General features: G+C 37.6%; 1 protein-coding gene across 3 annotated transcripts in view; it reads right to left on the bottom strand.

The window, feature by feature from the left end:
• ARHGAP26 (Rho GTPase activating protein 26) overlaps positions 1-19,172 on the bottom strand; it is a 266,440-nt gene that overhangs the window by 11,982 nt on the left and 235,286 nt on the right. For 2 of the 3 annotated variants that reach the window (XM_039351429.1, XM_039351437.1), the window contains exon 21: positions 7,630-7,740. The exons of the other annotated variant lie outside the window; for it this stretch is intronic. In XM_039351429.1, the coding sequence (XP_039207363.1) occupies positions 7,630-7,740 (111 nt within the window). The remainder of the gene's footprint in view (positions 1-7,629; positions 7,741-19,172) is intronic. 3 annotated transcript variants of the gene reach the window in all.

Below are 19,172 nucleotides of genomic sequence, written 5' to 3'. Positions count from 1 at the left end.
GAATGACCTAAGTTACAGTGGTGATGGGTGCATCAATGGAAGAATTGAAGGACCAGGTTGGGGAGAGGATAGAGAAACTCTATATACTGTCTACAATTGCTAAAAATGACCACTGACTTGTCAGCACACAGTCAAGCAATTCCAATAATAAGGCAATATATAAAGCATAAAATCATAAAATCACATTAAAGATCTAAAACATTAAAGTAAATCTTAACAGGTCTGGGTGAATAAAAAGCTCTTCATTGCATACATAAAAATACTATAAGGCAGGCCTTAAAATAATATCTGGGAAGTGTATTTCCAAGATGGAATGGTATTGCTTAAAAAATCTTTCCTTGGGAACTGCATAAATGCCCCTGGATGAGGATAGCTGGAATGGCCCTCAAGGGAACATCTTAGAGATTTTGGAGGCCAATATGAAAAGATGTTGTCCTTCATTAGGTGGGCCCCAAACAATGTATTGCAATATATGCTATGACCAGCATTAGGAATTTATGCATCCATAAATCTAACTCTAAAGCTACTGTTTTGAACTAAATAAAAAAAGCATTGCTGGAAAACACTTGACAAATCCATGATAAAAAATAGGGGGGAAAAAACAAAATTAACTTTCTGAACTCCTTATGTTGGAGATATAGACAAGGGAACATTCAGTATTTGTTTTATTACATCTCCCACAGCTGGAAACATCAGGTACAAAAACTGATGTCATGCATTTTTTTTTCAGATAGTGAAAATTCTAGCAGTCTTCTGCTCAAAGCTGAGTGCCTAATATGTTTGTTGATTAGTACCAATTTTGCCAATAGGAAACTTGCATCAAGAGAAGTTTTGAAGAACAATTTTTTCTCTGCTTTTTTCCTTATTTTTGGAGAGTCAAGGAGCCCTACGAAAACTTGACTTTTCAGTTATGTCAAGGAAGACCAACTCAGTATTTGAGGCAGGAGACCACAATCAAAATGTTTCCGTTTAGATTCTTGCACTGAGCAGAATGCTCGACTGGACTCAGTAGCTTTATGACTCCTAATAATAGGATCCTAAGATGAAACGTTTAGACTTGCCTTCCTGTTCCTTTAGGATGGGTCCTAAGCCTCTCTTGAACAGTATTTTTGTTGACCAAGAGAGGAGAGGAAAGATTGTTTTCTCTTTTCTAAAAAAAAAAAAACTTGAATTGTAATCTATGGATTGCAAAAGAAGATGAGTTGGCAGATCAGGCACAATTATTCTAATTGATCCCATGATGTCATAGAGGCTAAAAAAAAAGAGGAATGGGCTGTTACTCCGTTTCCATGGATTGGTGATACTCCATCTCTTTGTCTACTTTTCTCTAGGAATTTCTTTAATTAGTTTTAGTTCTTTGCTTACTTACCCTCCCTCTTCCCCCTCGCCTTGTAAAAAAAGCCATATGCATTAGTGATTGTGGCATGGAGACTGCTTTTTTTTTTTTTTTTTTTGCTAATGGAAAATAGGGTATTTAAATTTGAGCTCTTTACAGTCTTTGAAAATCCTCTGCTGAGAAATGTGTAAAGACAAAACCAGATGACCTGGACAACAGTATAATTAATATCAGAAAATACCAGGCCAGCTTTATCCTGAACCAAATGAGAAGATCTGCAACAGATGTTTTTTAAATTGTCCAACAATGCCGGCCTCTTAACTTTAATAAACTGAACCTCAATTGTTCTATCAAGAGCTTTAAATAAAGGAAAGCAAAGATGATGGCATGGTTAAATAAAAGGAAACATCTTCTGGAAAAACTATTCACATGCGCAGTGTGCTATCTTCCCACTCGTACAGAGGAACATGAATAGCATTATAAGAGTGTCTTGTTTGAGATGATATTTAGCAGTGGCTAAAACACTCACAGTTTTCCTGGATAAGGCTTGAGATACATATTTTCCCATGAAATGCCTTTGTGCATGCAAGCACCATCTTTGGAACAGGTAAGTGTGGGGGATTAATTCTTCCTACTCTTAATGAAGTCTTAATGATGATACTACTCTAAAGCTGCTGTTTTCAGTGGCATGAAATTCCTCAGTGAAGGTAACTGGTAATTTTTCTTCCCTTGCAAATAGAGGCTTCAGAGGAGAAATGTTCATCAAGCCTGGAGTACCTAAAGGTGCTTTTTCAAGAGGCAACTGGACTTGGTTTTTTTCTTTGACGACGTTTCACTTCTCATCCAAAAAGCTTCTTCAGCTCTGAATAGATGATGGGAATGGAAGGATTTATATTCCTTGCAGACAGCTGGTCATTTGCATTCTTTTAGAGAGTCGTTGAGGCCACTTGGAGGTTTATCCGTATCCTCAGGATCACCCAAGTAGTGCAAATGGGTCTGGAGCCTTCTTGGAACTGCTGAAAGAACTATGTAGTAGACTGGAGATAGATGATGTCGTACCCCTCCCACTCTATGTCAAAATTGAACAGCCCTCTCTGAGGGACCCCGAGGACACAGATAAACCTCCAAGTGGCCTCAACTCTCTAAAAGAATGCAAACTTCCATTCTTTGTCTGTAAGAATCCTGATAATGATCAGGATCTTTGACAGCAAATTTTATTTGCACTTCAAAGAACATGCCAAAGAGCAAAAGCATATTTAATCCAAGTTTATATTGGCTTTTTGAAGCAGATTATCAGGATTACAGTGAACCAAGCATTTTCTGCAATTAATTGTACTGCAATTCAGATGATTTTTTTAAAAATCCATTTCTCCATGGGGGCTTTAAGATGTAATAGATGTGTTATATTTAATGATTGCATTTTCCATTCACTTAACAGAAACCTTATGTCTTATAGCACACTAGCACTTATGCACAGCCTGCCAATGGAGGGGAAAAATTGACTGAATGCAGGAATGGAAAGCTGCAGCAAAATTATAGCAGGTGGGCACTCTGGGATTCCAAGGCAAAGGAATGGCAGAAAAGAAACCTATTCAAAATTGCTCCACAACTAGAACCAGTCCTCTGTCTTTCTGTCTTATTCTTGTAGTATTTTTGGGGAGCGTCAAATTCAGGGACAAAATTTCAAAAGGAACCATTTCTTTGTTGTGGAAAGTTGCATTGGCAAGGGGAAAAAAATAATTATTATTCAGAAAGGGGCAGAAAATATCCTTTCATAAAACGTAGCACCTGAAATCAAAACGAAAAGCGATGGACACAATCTGCAAATATTTCCAATGTAAGCTACCTTCTTTTCAAACAGAAAAAAGTGATATAAAAATGAGACATTATGAACCCTTCAAGCATCAAGTGCCTTGCCATTTTCCCTCTATTCCCCATACTTGGCTTTACAATTCAAAATTTTACTTGAGTCGCACCAATAGGTAGTTCAACTGGTTTGCTTAGCTTTGCAAAAGAAGAGAAAGCCACAAAGACTGTCAGATCAATTTAATCAGGAAGCTTGTTCAACCCTCAACAGAGCAGGTCCAAAGACAAGGAAGCAGTGAGGGTGGGCAGGAAACAGCCTGACCCTCTCGCTCCAGGAAAATGTGTAACTTTTTAGAAGATGGGAAGGAACCCAGGAAAACGCAGGCAAGCAGAGAGCATTCTCTGATAATTAAAACAAGTTGAAATAGCGGCATTGCCAAAATAGCCTTCAATTTATGGTCCAATTTGGGCTTCCTTCCTTTTGCGGCATCTCAGCGTTCTGCAACTTCAGTGTCCATCTCTTGTGCTGTGCTGCCCTTCAAAGCTCGACTTGGATGATCAAGGACAGAAAGGAGCCCTGGATCTTTCGAATCCGTCCTTTGTTTTAATTTTTGCCTTTAAGCATGGCATGTGGCCAAGAAAGCACTCAGTCGACTTTTGGCCATGTGACTTGTACAGTTTGGACAAGAGCTGTAAATGTGCCTCTCCCCACCTCCCTATTCCTACATCAGAATAAAAGCATAATAGCTATTGCATATGGGAACAGAAGGCTTGAAGTTGATAAATGGTTTATTTGTTTATAAACTGAGTCACTTGAATATATGCATGCCCTCTCTGTGCAACTTCCATGAACTAATCAATCTACCCAGCATTATCAATCAGTGTCCCAGGGAAATAGGGTTTATAATCAGATTTCAGAGAAATTCAGATTGGGGCCCACGGATTATGTTAACCCTGATGCTTGATGCTCATCATGTTCATCATGCAATGATCCAAAGAAAAATCACATATACAGGTTGTTGTTTAAAAAAAAGAGCGTTCCACTTTTTACAATCAGTGCCAAGTCCTAGAGCTTGCACTATACTCAGACTTAATCCAGAGCATATCAAAAGAACTTTAATTACATACTTGCAAACTGCATTTCGCACAGTCTCAGAGAAAGTGGAATGATGGATGGAGAATGTAAAGAAGCACAGCTCTGAGAGGCTCTTTTCCCAAGGTGGCTGTGAAGGGCTTTCTAAGTGTCTTGCAGTTCATGATGGCTAAACATATAGGAAGTCAACAGATAAAGGAATAATCAAATAGAAGATAATGACTTCTCCCCTCCCCCCCCCATTTTTGATGGAGTACTACTTCATACTAGCACTTTAAACCTAGCCTTTTTTCGGTAGGAGGGATTTTCATTTTTAATGCAAAGCTAAATATTATATCTTAGCTGCCTGAACATATCTGGTTAAAACTCAACCTGCTTTCAAGTTCAAAATGAAGCCAGAAGTAAGTAATACTGAATAACAAGCTTGCATCCAGGGACATATCTTAATCTTCAGTTTAGTCTGAATTTCATATTAGTGGCTTATTGTGGTTTATGATGGAGTTTTAATCAGAAACAGGCTCTATTTCTTTCTCTCTTTTTTACTTTTTGGTAGAAGAATAAATGCGATTTCCCCTGGGACTTGGCATTGCAACAGGCAACGCAAAATCCCACCAAACTGCAGTTTACAGCTGTGTCACTTAGGAACAGAAATTCTGGGGCTCAGTTGTGCTCGTAGATCGGGGAATAGCCGCAGTTGCTAGCCAATTCTGTTGGACCATTCATTGTCAGGTTGGTTTTGCCAGATGTTAACCAATCCTCAATGTCACATCCTTGATGTATTGTGTTAAAAGATTTGGCAACGAGTGGGCATAGGATATTTCAGTTCCAAAACAGCAGTTCATCTTCTTGTTGCTGGCCAATTCTTGATCTTCCTCCACCATTTCTACTGTTATTATGAGTGCTTTCATTTCAGCTTCTTTTTTATTCTCTCCTTTAATCAACCTACATTCTTGTATTTTTGGAGGGTTATTCGCTAGCTGCAGCCAGAACTGCATTGTTGTTTCTTTGTCAAGGGCTGACTGGTTCATTGCAGTCTCTCTATTGAAGGATTAACAGAGATATTTCTGATTCGACGGAAGTCGGAGGTTCTGCTTATAATGTGCAAGTCAAGCTTTGAATCTGCTGATCTACTTGCCTACGGCTATTATTTGCTGCATTATTATTTCCAGTGCCTCCTTAAGCTTCCTCGTTTCTAAGTGATATTTCTTGATCAGGGTTTTTTTTTCTTGTTCCTCAGCTTCTTTTCTTTCATCTGTTCTAGCTTACTTGCATCTGACCTTGTCATGCAGATCTTAATTTTCCAGCTTGATCTTCGTTTTTGGTGGTACAGTGCCTGGAATTTTTTTTTCTTATTTTTTTGATTTTGCATTCCAGGTATTCAGTTATAATTGCAACTGTGCTGTACATTAGTTGGTTTGTTTCTTGCGGTGAGCTGGTGCTTATATTTGTTATTATGGTATTGGCATCTTTTAATACTTGTACTGGCTGTTTCTTTGGAACAAGGGTCAATGCAGGCAGTCATATTCTGCTGTTTTTGTAATCTAGATGTATTACAAAGTATGAGTGGTTTTGAGGTGGGCCTCCTAATAGAGGAATAGGGTAACTGATGCACAAGATGGATCTCTGCAAAAGGTCGTCCTTGGTAGTGCTGCTATCTGCTTTACTCTCCCTCTCATCAACACTGCCTGGGACCAACTATGGAAAAAGAAGGAGAACCACTATGTGCTTTTCTCTTCTAATCCCTATAGGCAGTCCAGAAGGAATAATGAGCAATGGTACCAAAAGTGATAGAGGGTGAAAATAGTTGCACCATCCCTGTCCCAGCTCTGCCAATGTGGATTTGCCAGAATGAGTTGCCAAACTTCAAAATTATACCAGAGTACTGTGTGTTTCTATCACAAAAAGTGGTTGCTTTGAAATTGATGCAAATGTTTCCAACAGGATCAATATTTCTAGGTATGAATCAACGTACACCGATTCAGACCTCTTAATTAAGCAAATGCTTCCTTATCACAGACAGTTCTCAATGCTGCAAATACTGTATATTCTTGCTTTGACAATATGCAAAACTGTCTGGCATTTATTGGGTTAATACTTAGCTTAGACTGAGCGGGGAAAAAGCCCGGGAAAGAAAGAGGAAGTAAACGTTTGACCTTCTCACTAATTGGATAATGTGACCTGTGACTGCATGAGAAGGGAGGGGTTGAGCAAGGAAAGCTTGATGCCAGCGACCGGAAGTTCAGATTCTGGCATTAATTAATCCAATGGTGACCGGCATAATTTGTAGCTCTGCAAATAAAGACTTTAGGAAACATGCCTGAAAGTTCTTTGAAGTGCTTCATTAGTCGGAACATGTGACAACAGTACTGTATATATTAACTCATTTTTGTTTTTGTAGTTACTGATGTATTTTTTGTCACTTTTTTTCAAGTTTTCGCAAACAGTCTTATGGACCCAGCTAAGGACCATTTTCTCTCGTCAACTATTCTGAACAGTTGATTTGGGGAAAGGAGTAGTGTATTTTTGTATACAGTATTTTGCATAGAATCATCCAGAACTATGATTATGAGGGTGCCAAAGGACAGACATGGAATTTTACAACAAAGGCAATGAATGCTATTTCTGACATAAGTGAACCAATTCCTTTGGAAAGATAAGGTAACTAAAATTCTCAAGCAATTCTGGGCAAATATGCAAAATGAATTAATAACTGAAAATATCAAAAACACAACAAACTTGCTTGGCTTTATCAAATCATTGTATTCTATTTAACCAAACCTGCTTGAATTTAAAAGGTTGACTTGCTTTTTTAATATGAACAATACATCATGTTATAATTTCCCATTTTATATGTGTGGGGGTACAAACATTTTCAAGTCTTGCGTGGCACAAGTAGTTTCCACTGACAAATTCCTGAAGCTATTTTCACCAATGTACCTAAAGAAAAGAGCAGAAAACCAGACTGGCAGCCTAAGGCCATACTTTAAAAAATGCCTTAATTTTTATCTATTACACTTTCTTTCTAGGGAGTGGTAATGAAAACTTACCTGTTGAAGAATAATTATCAAAATTCAAAAATTTGACGAAAGTAAAACAGAAACTCAGCTACTGCACTTCTCTTCCACAGCAATACTTCAGCTGGCATAACTGGAACATTTAAGGAGGCATACCAACCTTACTCAAGTCATTACACCCCCAATGAAGAAGGGGCATCATGCAATATTAAAATTTCCCTCTTTTGAAGCTGTGAAGACTGCAAACCAAGAAAAGGTTAGCCCTAACGCAGAGCTTTGGGAAGGCAGTGGTAAAAAGCAGATCAACTTAAAATGTAAAAGCAGCAGCCCAGCAGCAGCAAAGGAATCAAAAAAAGCAAGACCACAAATGGGCCACAGACCTGATGGGGGATGAATCGCTGGACGTGGAGGAGGTGGGCATAGGGCTGGATGGTGCGGAGAACATGGGCCAGGACGGTGAAAGGGGTGACGTTGGACTTGGATTCTGAGGGCTGCAAGACAGAACCAAACAACTTATCAAGACAACCAAACAACTTATCAAGACCCAGAAAAGCACAGCACCAACAAACACCCCTCTTTGAAAGCATGACTCAGCAATAATGAGTGCCCCTGCCCCCAAATCTGTGGAATTAGAGAAAATCCCCAAATGGAAAAATGGGGAGATTATTTAAAGGCTGGCATCTTGTTTCATTGGAGTCTCCCTGTCTCACCCTCAGACTTGCTCCCAAACAAGCCTTCCCAGCATTCCATTCTCCTGTTATATTCTAAGACAAGGACTTCAACTCCCAGCGTAATGGGCTCAGGAATTCTGGGAGTTGAAGTCCACAGGTCATAAAGGGGCCATAGTTGCCCATCCCTGCTCTAAGAAGATGCTTGGCATCTTCTTAGAGCAGTTTACACTATTATCTCAGTTTACACTATAACTCATGCTTTCTCCTCTACTCCCTCTGCCCACCTCTTTTATTTCAAGTATCCCTCACTTGATTACCAGAAAATGCTGGTCCTATTTTCATACAATTAGTAACCTTTGCAAGAACCTGCCTTGGTAGTATGCTCAGGAAAAAAAGGGACTATTCTCTGGGTCACAGTGCATAGCATGTGAAAATGATTTCCTGTTTACATTTATGAGTAAATGAGCCTTGCACGCTGGAAGCCCAGAGGGATTTGTTTTTACTAAACAAATAAGTTGGCAGGTGACTCTGCTAGTCTAAATGGAATAAGGCAAGAACAGACAGCTTGCTCCCAATCAAATTCGACCACCACCAGAATACAAATTAAACACACACACACTCCAGTATACATTTGCTAGGTTGAGAAATAACTGAGATGAAAAGCTAAAAACTCCACAGAGAAGGTTTTTCTTTTCCCCTATGCAGACAGATTCACAGATATAAGCCACGGTACATATTCATAAACCACATTGATTTAGCTAATGGAAAGCATACTAGTCTTACTGTAATTCTTTTCAAGTCCTTAAAAAAATATCAGCTGAGAAATGCATACAGAGACAAGCTGTGCCAAGAGAAGACCAGGATTGTTTCATGTGCTTGGGACATAAATAAGATATTGTAGATATGAGTGCTTAGAAGTTCAAGTATTTAAACATAAGAAATAATTTGGAAATGTGATCCTTCCCATGCAATAGGATCTTCAGTTCTAGGCCTCAGGGCTGTTTCTTTCAGTAATCTGCTGCCACAGTGGCTTAAATGAAATCCTAACAAGTTCCGTGGCTTGTTTGGACTGGAGTGAAACTACAAACCTCGCTTAGCTCCTTTAGCATTAATTACTCATGGCATGCTTTTCTGGAAGTGGGGGGTTGGGGGGGGGAGCAAAACCTGGAAGGACTTGCACATGTCAAATTTCAAATTAATTACAAAAATTCTCAAAGAGAAACAGGACATGTGTGTTAACACACAGCCTTTCAGCTCCATATTATCTGCCCCAATGGTGCAGATTATCCAAGCGGCCAGCCAATTTGCAGCCCTATGGAGAGATGGAAAAGAAAATTAACTCAGGGTCTTCTGCTTGTGAAATATGAATCTAAGCCTTCTCCCATGCTGAGGGAGCACAATAACCTTGCCAAAGCCAAAGTATTTTAAAACCTGAGGGCAAAAATAAAATAAAATAAAAAAAATCCTGCAAACTGCTCTCCCTTGGGGGTGTGTGGAGGGAGAATACAGTAGTTAAGAAATTAAACTAAGAATTGGCTTCCTGCTTGAGGCTACCACACTGTTCTGTGCAACAGCTGAGCTGTACAGCTACAGTCTATCCCCTGGCACAATGACTGGAAGATACAGGAATTTGAAACACGGAAAACCCATCTGTTCCTATTTCCGTGGTCTTTAATTGTGCACATTAAAATGTTTGCCATTATTTAAAGACGTGCTTGCTTGCTTTACTGTCTGTTATCTCATCTAGAAGAAAAATGCCAGCATATCATGCTGTAATTTTTTTTTTTGCATGTAAGTTTTATTTAAGTTCTTGATTTTATCACGCCAAGTAGAATCTGTTTATAGGAACTGCTGACAGACTGAGTAAAACGTTGCAAGAGGAATGCTTCACTTCCTTGGTTATACCTACAATCATTCATTCACAGCTGCAACAAATACAGAATATACAAACTGGACTGAACTTAGATAATATTACAACATTCCTGTTTTAACAATAAAAAAACGAAGGAACCTGCGAAGCACGTTGAGACCATTGACTAACAACTTGGATTTTTCACCTTTTGTTCAGGCTTAGACATCTTAGAAACAGACTTGTTAAATTTGAGAGATTAGAATATCACTGCAATTTTTCTGCAGAGTTTTTGAGCTCTTTTTTCAAGATTGCGGCTGTGGCATATGCTAAAGTCAGAGGAATTTGATTTTCTTTCCAAAGGGAAAATACATTTTTCAAATACCAGAATGATCACCAGATCAAAGCTAACATTGTAATAGTTAATTCTACGTATGCTAGCTGCTGGAGAGCTATGGGATGTCAGCTCAACAAAAGATAATTCATTCAATGATTTAAGGTGCATATATATTGCTTCATAGGAGTGATTTGGCACAAGTTTATTTAAAAAAATTAAAATGACTCAAACAGAAATTTACAAATGCTGCACATTCCATGTTAACAGAGGCCAGAAACTGCAGTTGAGTTTCTTATCGCTGTTCTTGGTTTGGCCTGCATTCAAACATTTTGCTATGAAAGCAATATGTAAATATGTGCCCAGAGCTGAGCTATTCAGTTCTGAATAATATTTAACCCGCTAAATTCTTATCTGAGACAAATCAACAGTTACAGAAAAATACTCTTCATACCATTAAGCTCTTTTAGCACCTTGGATTTTGCACATCCTCATTATCTGTGTATACACAATGCACATCCAGACATGTCCATGATACTTTCTAGTAGACTTCTTCTCCATGGAAAAATCACAACAAACAACAATTATATAATGCGTTCCAATTAGACACAGTATGGATTGCTTCTTATTATATGGTACCAACTATCACCATATCATGAGAAATAATTCATATGTACAAAGCAAATTAAGCTAAGGAAATTAAGCCCTGTCAAGTTATTTGCTCCTATATCACTATCATTCACTGCAACCTCAATTCTACAAAATGGTTTCTGCTCAAAATTAGCAGTAGTGGGGGCCATTTTAGATAGCCCTGAGCTGAAAGCTGGAATATGTATATGCAGGGGTTTGATGTTATTTCTTTTGGAAATTTTCACTCGTCTTTACTCTCAACAGTCCTCTGCTTCATTTACTGATTTTTTATTATGATATTTACTAATATTTACTAATATTTTTAATACTGATCCAGATAACTTTATTTCTGATGGAACAGCATTATCTCTGATCCAGTATAATGCAGTGCAGTGTAGTATAATCCAATCAAGACTGCTAGCACCGATGATGTTACCTAGTTTGAGAATGAAATGTCTGCAAGAAAATAACAAAGCTCAGAGTCCACTAAGGACCCCTCATTTCAACCCTGAACTACAAATATTCTCCTTTATTGATACCAGTCCAATCCAGTCCAGTCAAGTTCAATCCAATCCAATCCAATCCAATCCAAGGTCATTAAATCAAGTGAACGAAAAGTCTCCTTCCAAAATAAAAGTAACTAATACATTAGATTTGCTAATGATATCTTTCAATAATTTCACTACACGTCCTACTTTTGAAGCAAATACAAACTTCGGAGTGTATTTGGCCAAGCCACAGCTTCATATTATTTACTACTGATAGCTGGTATTGGAAGAAAAAGTTGAAAATGATAACTGAACACTGGAAACTATTAAAATATGATAACCGTTGGGGCCAGATACCAAGCAATTTTAGATGAAATAGCAATAGCTTTCTGAATAATAGAATTGCTTACAAACAATAACTGCCCTCTTTTCACTAAATAAAAAAATATCCTGGATATCTTTTAAAATATACTTCATAGGAACCAGAAGACAACATGATGCCTATGTTTTATATTGGATTTCTGTGTCTTCCTGTGCAATTCAAGGAAATGGACAATGTGAAAGTTGCTGTTGGCTTTTTTCCAGTTTTCTTGTGGGAAAATATCTTCATCATAAAAAAGCAGTTCACAATTTGGCACCAGAAGAGCATTCTTGTCCAGATTAGAACAGTTTTTAATATAAGTCATAGTTTATGGGCAAACTTGTTTTAAGTGGGGGGGGGTGTCTATTCAAGACAGATTGTAAACTCTAGTTCGGAAAAATATAGCATGAACATCAAACATCAAATGGAAGGGCAGATAAAAAAATGAAAACTAGGACTGAGTGAATTTTGCAAGCCAAACTTTTTTAAAAATGAAATAATGGATTTAGGAGAGCACACTGACAAAAGCAGCAAACTCCTGCAGGGGCCCACATCTGTCTCTATGTAGTACATACGGTACTTCCTTTTCCTTCATGAAGGTGAAATTGAAAGCCATCCCTTAGTCTCTTTTAGAGCAGTTTTGCAAAGCAATGATTGCTCAAAATAGGGTCTCCCATTGGTGATCCATAGTCCTCTGAAACTTTCCCCATCTTCACCAGCCATAGTCTGCTCTCTGCCTCAGCCTCATTTTCTCACATTCCATATCCACAATGTCACCCACTGATTGTCAATACACATGTAAAGACATGTCCAATACACATGGGGGGCCTCCAAGAGTAATCTGGTGAAAACCTGTTTGCCACATTAGCCTCTGCCTTTCTACCTTTATCAGAGTTCAGTTGCCACCTCAGCCTTGCTTCAAGTTGTAGATGAAGTTTTTAAATAAATAAGTTGGCAGGTGAATCTTTTAGTCTAAATGGAGTAAAGCAAGAACCGACAGCCCACTCCCAATCAAATTCTTGGCTTATGCAGAGCATGCATAAGACATAAAGAAATGTGACTATAATCATTTAGCAGTCAAAAAAACCCCCAAATTCTCAGGCTCTAAAAGATGGGGGGGGGGAAAAAAACCAAGAATAGAGGTGTTTAATTGTACTTTCTGAATTTTTATTTACTGGCTCATTATTAAGCTGAAGAAGCACTATGCTGAAGCAATGGTCAGCAAAATTCAGAGAATGAAACATACTTGCAACTGCTGGGAAATCTCAGGATTGCCTCAGAACAGATGCATTTTCATTCATTGCCAAGGAACCAAATAAAAAAGCAAAAGGAATATTAATGTAAATTAATTGCATTAAATATGCAAATATCACAATTGTATACAGGTAAATTTACATACAAAATATTATTTCCCCATTTGGTCTTTAAAAGTTGATTTCTCAGATAACATTAGATTCCTTCCTTTCTCCTAAATATTATTTTTTTTACCCTATTCTCATCTAAATTAAGTATATACTAAATCAATCCTCTCCCCTTTAAAACCAAAAACATGGCTTTAAATTGCTTACATGCTTTACAATACTTTGATTGTTTTCAGCTTTCAAGTAAGATTAAAAAGAGCAATCCTATTTAATAAATTTGATAAATTTATTTTCCTCATCATCCGAAGCAAAAATACATTGATTTTTATCCTCTTCCATTTGTCAATGAAAATACTTTCCCCAGCTCTTAATTCTAGGCTAGGGTGGGAGGAGATGGGATAGCACTGTCACATAGCTTGTGAGAATCATGAATATGGAAATGTCTATGGAGATTCTCAGTCATCCAGGTCATGGTTGTCCCAAAAGTGTTTTTTTCAAAAGGTAGCTGGGCCTTGTTTTTTCCTTGAAGATGTTTCGCTTCTCATCCAAGAAGCTTCTTCAGCTCTGAAACTTCTTAGAGCTGAAAAAGCTTCTTGGATGAAAAGTGAAGCATCCTCATGGAAAAACAAAGTCCAGTTTTCTTTTGAAAAAAAATCACTTTTGCGATAAATACATGATACCACAAATGAACACAAAGAAATCATTCAATACTGGATTGACTGTATTGATTAGTATCTGGAAAGTCTCTTTCTTGTCATTAAATGATATCAATGATTTGGAAATGATAAATGATGTCAATGATTTGGAAATGATAAATGATATCAATTATTTGGAAACATTAATGTGGGGAGGGAGGCAATCTCTTTACCTTGAAAAATGTATCATTTATTGTCCCTTGAAGAGTATGTAAATCCTTCAGAAATACAGAGCGCACACATGATTTTAGAAATTCATGGCCAGTTTTTTGGTTCATATGATATGCTGCAATATTCTGGCGACAAACGTAGTATTTGCAGTACAATAATCTTGTTTTCTCATGTAAATATGTTTTATTGTTTTTTTTAAAAAAATATCACCATCAATATTTGGCACACAGTATGTCGTCTGGGTTTGTATTTACAAATAATCAATAACAGTTATATTCCACATAGTTGCTTTTTTCCTTGATTTTCTCTTCTTCCAATAATATTCTCTTTTATCAACCTTAAATTAGTACATTTCTTGATAATTTTAAAATATAACAATTAAATATCTACGAATACCCTCCACCTCATTATTAAGCTTCTTTTCTAATTAATCATCTAGATCAGTGTTTCTCAACCTTGACAATTTTAAGGCATGTGGACTTCAACTCCCAGAATTCCACAGCCAGCATTGCTGGCTGTGGAATTCTGAGAGTTGAAGTCCACATGCCTTAAAATTGGCAAGGTTGAGAAACACTGATCTAGATCACCTTATCATACATACTGTTTTTAGAGTTCTCATTTAATTTTATTTTCCCCACAATATTCAAAGAAAACATTTTTACCTGTTAAAATTTTCTTAAAGTGAATTACACTTATATATTGAAGTCTTTTTCCTCACATGAACCATCCCAACACTTACATTTTTCATATCTTGAAACAGAAAGAACAAAGGACAGAAATAATATATTGTCTAAAAAAAACCTTATCCCTCTTAAACTAGAATACATTTATAATCAATGTTTCATTTTTAAAGCATATTCAGGTCTTCAAAATCCATTATATTTAAGTATTCAGTACAATAATCTTGTTTTCTGATACTATTGGTGTCCCATCTCTCTAAGCCACTAAAAAAGTAAAAATGTCACTCTGACTGGTGTGGATGTGCTTGTCCCTCTTGCTTTAGCATTTCTTTTGATGGGTAATGAATTTATACCACTACCTCTGTAACCTCATTCCCCTGAGTACTTTTTAAATTTCCTCTTCCATAAAGAGGTACACTCAGCAGATTTAATGAGGTTGGCCAGGATACCCAGGTGCAGTTGTTGAAGTACAGCATTTTTTTTTTTTAAATGGAAAATTATCTGAACATGCAAGCTTTGGAGAAAGCAGCAACTGTATACAAAAATGGACAAAGATTTTTTTTTTCTGGGATGGTGACTGACAAAAGCAAGATTAGATTAATATGACAAGAGCACTGAAGTGGAACAGCCTAAGCTAGATTTACGTCAACTGAAATTACAAATACTAAATATGGAAAAAGGAAAGTGTGGGAAGGCTTTTCCTTTTTTTCCCCTTTTTTCTTTTTCTTTTCTTTTTTTGGGTTCAGGGAAAATGCATTTATTGCCTTGAAGGATAAGAAGAACCCTGCTGGATTGGACAAAGGAGGGTTATCCTGACTTCAGCATTGTCAAGCCAGATACTTCCAGAAAGGGTAAAAACAAGCCAGGCAGGCAGGCAATACAATTCGGTTGCTGCCTTCCTAGACAAGTGCTGTGAAAAATTACAAAAGAAAAACAGATAAAAAAGCACATTCAAATGAAAATTATAATAATACCCAAACAGTCAACAAAATACATTTCAACAGCATTTTCATGAAAGCCAGCTCTTCAGTCCCTTCCTCTTCTTCAGTGGTTCTCAACCTGTGGGTCGGGACCCCATTTGGGGTCGAATGACCATTTCACAGGGGTCGCCAAACAACACAGTCCGCCATTTTTTCTCCCTTTTCCTTAGCTGTCCTACTCCCTTTTATTCTATTGGCTTTTGAAAGCCAATAGAATAGACTCTCTTGAATAGAGTCTAATTCTATTGGCTTTCAAAAGCCAATAGGAATTGTCCAGGCTGTCTCTGCCCTGCTGAGCCCACCAAAAGTCCCATTCTGCAAACGGTGCTGCACCATTTGAGTAGTCCTCGACTTACGACCGGTTGAGTAGTCCTCGACCTACGACCGGTTGCGGGTCGTGGCATTAAAAAGGTTGAGAACCACTGCTCTTCTTTATAACTTTGATAGCATTCATTTCTGTCTTCTGTCATTCTGTTTTTAACTATTTAAGGGTTAAATTACAGATAATCCTTGACTTACGACCACAACTGAGCCAAAAACTTTATGTTGCTAAGTGAGTTTTGCTCCATTTTACTATCTTGCCACAGATGTTGGAAGAATCACTGCAGTTGTTAAATTAGTAACACGGTTGTTAAGTCAATCGGCTTCCCCATTGACTATGCTTGTCAGAAAGTGTCCACATGACTATGGAACATTGCAACTGTCATAAATATGAACCAAATTGCCAAGCATCCGAATTTTGATCATGTGCTCCTGGGGATGCTGCAACGGTCATAAGTGTGAAAAATGGTCATAAGTCACTTTTTCAATGCCATTATATTATAACTTTGAATTGTTACTAAATGTTGTAGGTTGAGGACTACTCTGTATCAGTGGTTTTAACTGTGTATGCTGTCCAAAGTCACATGCGAGTGAGATGGACAGCTATATAAATCCAATAATTCAATAAAAAAATAAATAACTCATTAGCAAAATGAGAATAATTGACATATCAAAAGTTGCTGGCCAACCCTTCAGTCTCCATTCTTTTAAAAGCAAAAATAAAAATAGCAACCACATCAATGAAAAGCCTTTGGCTGTATGGGCTACACATATGGTGCTGTGCATATGTAAGAATGACTACACAATCGTGTTAACCTAGCACATCTAACAGATCAGACTGTGTCCACCTAGGAAATACTAGAGTTTAGAGTTAAGTAAATAACGTATATGCATACATTGTGTTTAGCATCTACACAAGCCTATTTGTGCCCCCTAATGGAAAGGATACACCATGACCACTCAAGCACAAGTGCTCTGTCCTAAAGGAGAATGCAGAAGGCTTTCTAATTTTAGGTTATTAGCACACAAACCAAAAAAGCATTACTCTGGAAACAGAAACATGCTTTTTCCTCCAAAGATGGTAGCATGGAAGTTTTTCTATTCTCTTGACAAAAAGGCATTGTTGGAAAGGGAAATGAGTAATCTAATAATTGTTGAATCAAACACACCTCAAAGAAGAGAAAGACTCCACACATGCAAGATTGGAACACAAATCACATGAATATAGCATCAACACAAATTGGGGATGTGGGCCACTTGCAGATTCTATAATGACCGATACAGTTTAGAAATGTAATCTATAGAACTGCGTATGGAATAAAGCTGACATAATCTCCTGACTTATTCATGTTAACATTATGAAGAAAATGTTAGGCATTTAATATTTCCCCCCCACCAAGACCCAGATTCAAGAGAGAAAACTGTACCACAATGAGAGACCATTTTAAATGGCATTAGGAATGGCAAGGAGCCCGAATTTTGATGATTTTTTGAGAGAGCTGCTTCTCAAAACTTCGGTGATCCTCTTATCCTATAAAGTACACATCGCTATTGTCTCTACTTAGGATAATTTAAGAAAGCTCCTTTGTTACCCATGGAATCTTATTTAATCAGTCTCCCATGCAGACATCCATCTTCTAGGTAGGACTGGATTTCATCCTGCACATTTAAAATTGGTTCCAAAACTGCAAAAAAACCCAATGTTTCACACTTGTAAGGAATATTTTTGCACGCTTAGAATACAAAACTTTAGATTTGGATTTTGTAGAGTTCTGAGACGATCAGCATTGTATTAAAGTAGTAATGGAGGCTCATCACACATAAAGTCTTAGTAACTATGTGACACACCATAAGTACTTGACCGAAAAATTTCCCCCAAAAAAAGGTTTAATTTGCAGGCCATATGAGAGCCAAAATTTGCAGAATTTATTGGCTCAATACGAATACAGATAGTCCTCAAGTTATGATAGCAATTAGGACCAGCATGGCATAAAACATGAGATTCACTTGTCCACATTGCTTAGTGACAGCAATTCCAGACAGTCCCAGATGCCGTCATAACTCCATGATGTGCAAGTTGTTAAGCGGGAAGAGATGGGAGTCCCAGGTAAGGAGCACAAGGGTGTCATGCAGGAGTGGAGGGAGACCTTGGGAGGGCCAGAGCAGGGTGCAGATGAGTCATAGGAGCATCCTCACAAGCTGAATGTGAGCATGGGGAGGGGATGTTGTGGCAGACAGAAAAAGCAGAAGCGACTTACTGAAACAACTTTTGGCCTTTCTTGATGTTTCACCATTATCTTTGCTTCTGGGGAGCCAGCAGGAAAGATTGCAAAAGGTAATCATATAGCTGTGGCTTCCTACAATGTCATAATTGCGAGCTGACACCCAGAGTGCTCAGATTGGGATAACATGAACAAGGGGATGCTGCTGTGGCTGGAACTTTGAGAACTAGTTGTAAGTCTCATAGATAGATTAATGCTGTATTTATGTATAATCTTGATTTCATCTTACTATAGTAGTGGCCAAAATTGTGGAAACCTTTTGGGAAAAGTATACAGTAGAAATGTCACCTTTGGTTCAGTTTCCACCAATTTTTCTTCTAATTTCTTTATAACTGTAACCTTGTTCACTTAATAATACTATTTTACATCGCTTTCTGGGCAACCAGTCAACTCTTTGCATCATTACTTTAATTTTATTACCTTTTACAAGCTTACTAAATGAAAGAAAAAAAAAACCCAACCAATTTGATAGCGATCACATAACACACTGACAAATGTCCTCCTCTCAGCTTCAATACATGACATCAATAACTGAATCTTACTGTGATCTGATTGGCTCATTGCCAAAACTAGATGACACCTGATTGGCTCTCTAAACACTCATGCTCATTGGCTACAATCAGATGAAGAAAAACTACCTGATATCAACCTAAGCAAGTTGTGCTTCCTTTTTCTGATTATTTGGATATACCTATTCATAGAATACAGTACAGATAATTGAACAAACTTTGTTGCATTACATTCTTGATTAAATTATCTTTCCATTGATATATAATTTTATGGTACTACTCCCCAAAAAAAGTGGTGTTATTAGCTATCAAACCTCAAAAATACACTTTTCCCAAAATGTTTCCACAATTTTGGCCACTACTGTATATGGAGGGGAGATGACCACATTATGTACAATATTCTTGCTTTGAGTGAGAACGTAATACTTGTATTAAATACCTGACGATCATTTGTTCAGCGAAGTTGCAATGCTGAACGAATTGTACTTATGACTTGTGCTCAAAATTCCGGCCATTTCAGTGGTCACAATCACACTTGGGAGCCTGATGACTGGTCTGCATTTATCATTGATCCCAGCATCTCATGGTCAT

Source organism: Crotalus tigris, unplaced genomic scaffold (assembly GCF_016545835.1).
Source record: "Crotalus tigris isolate CLP2741 ecotype Arizona unplaced genomic scaffold, ASM1654583v1 scf7180000017568.12009008, whole genome shotgun sequence".
In the NCBI taxonomy this organism is placed as follows: domain Eukaryota; kingdom Metazoa; phylum Chordata; class Lepidosauria; order Squamata; family Viperidae; genus Crotalus; species Crotalus tigris.
This window is presented reverse-complemented; position numbering and strand designations above follow the sequence as displayed.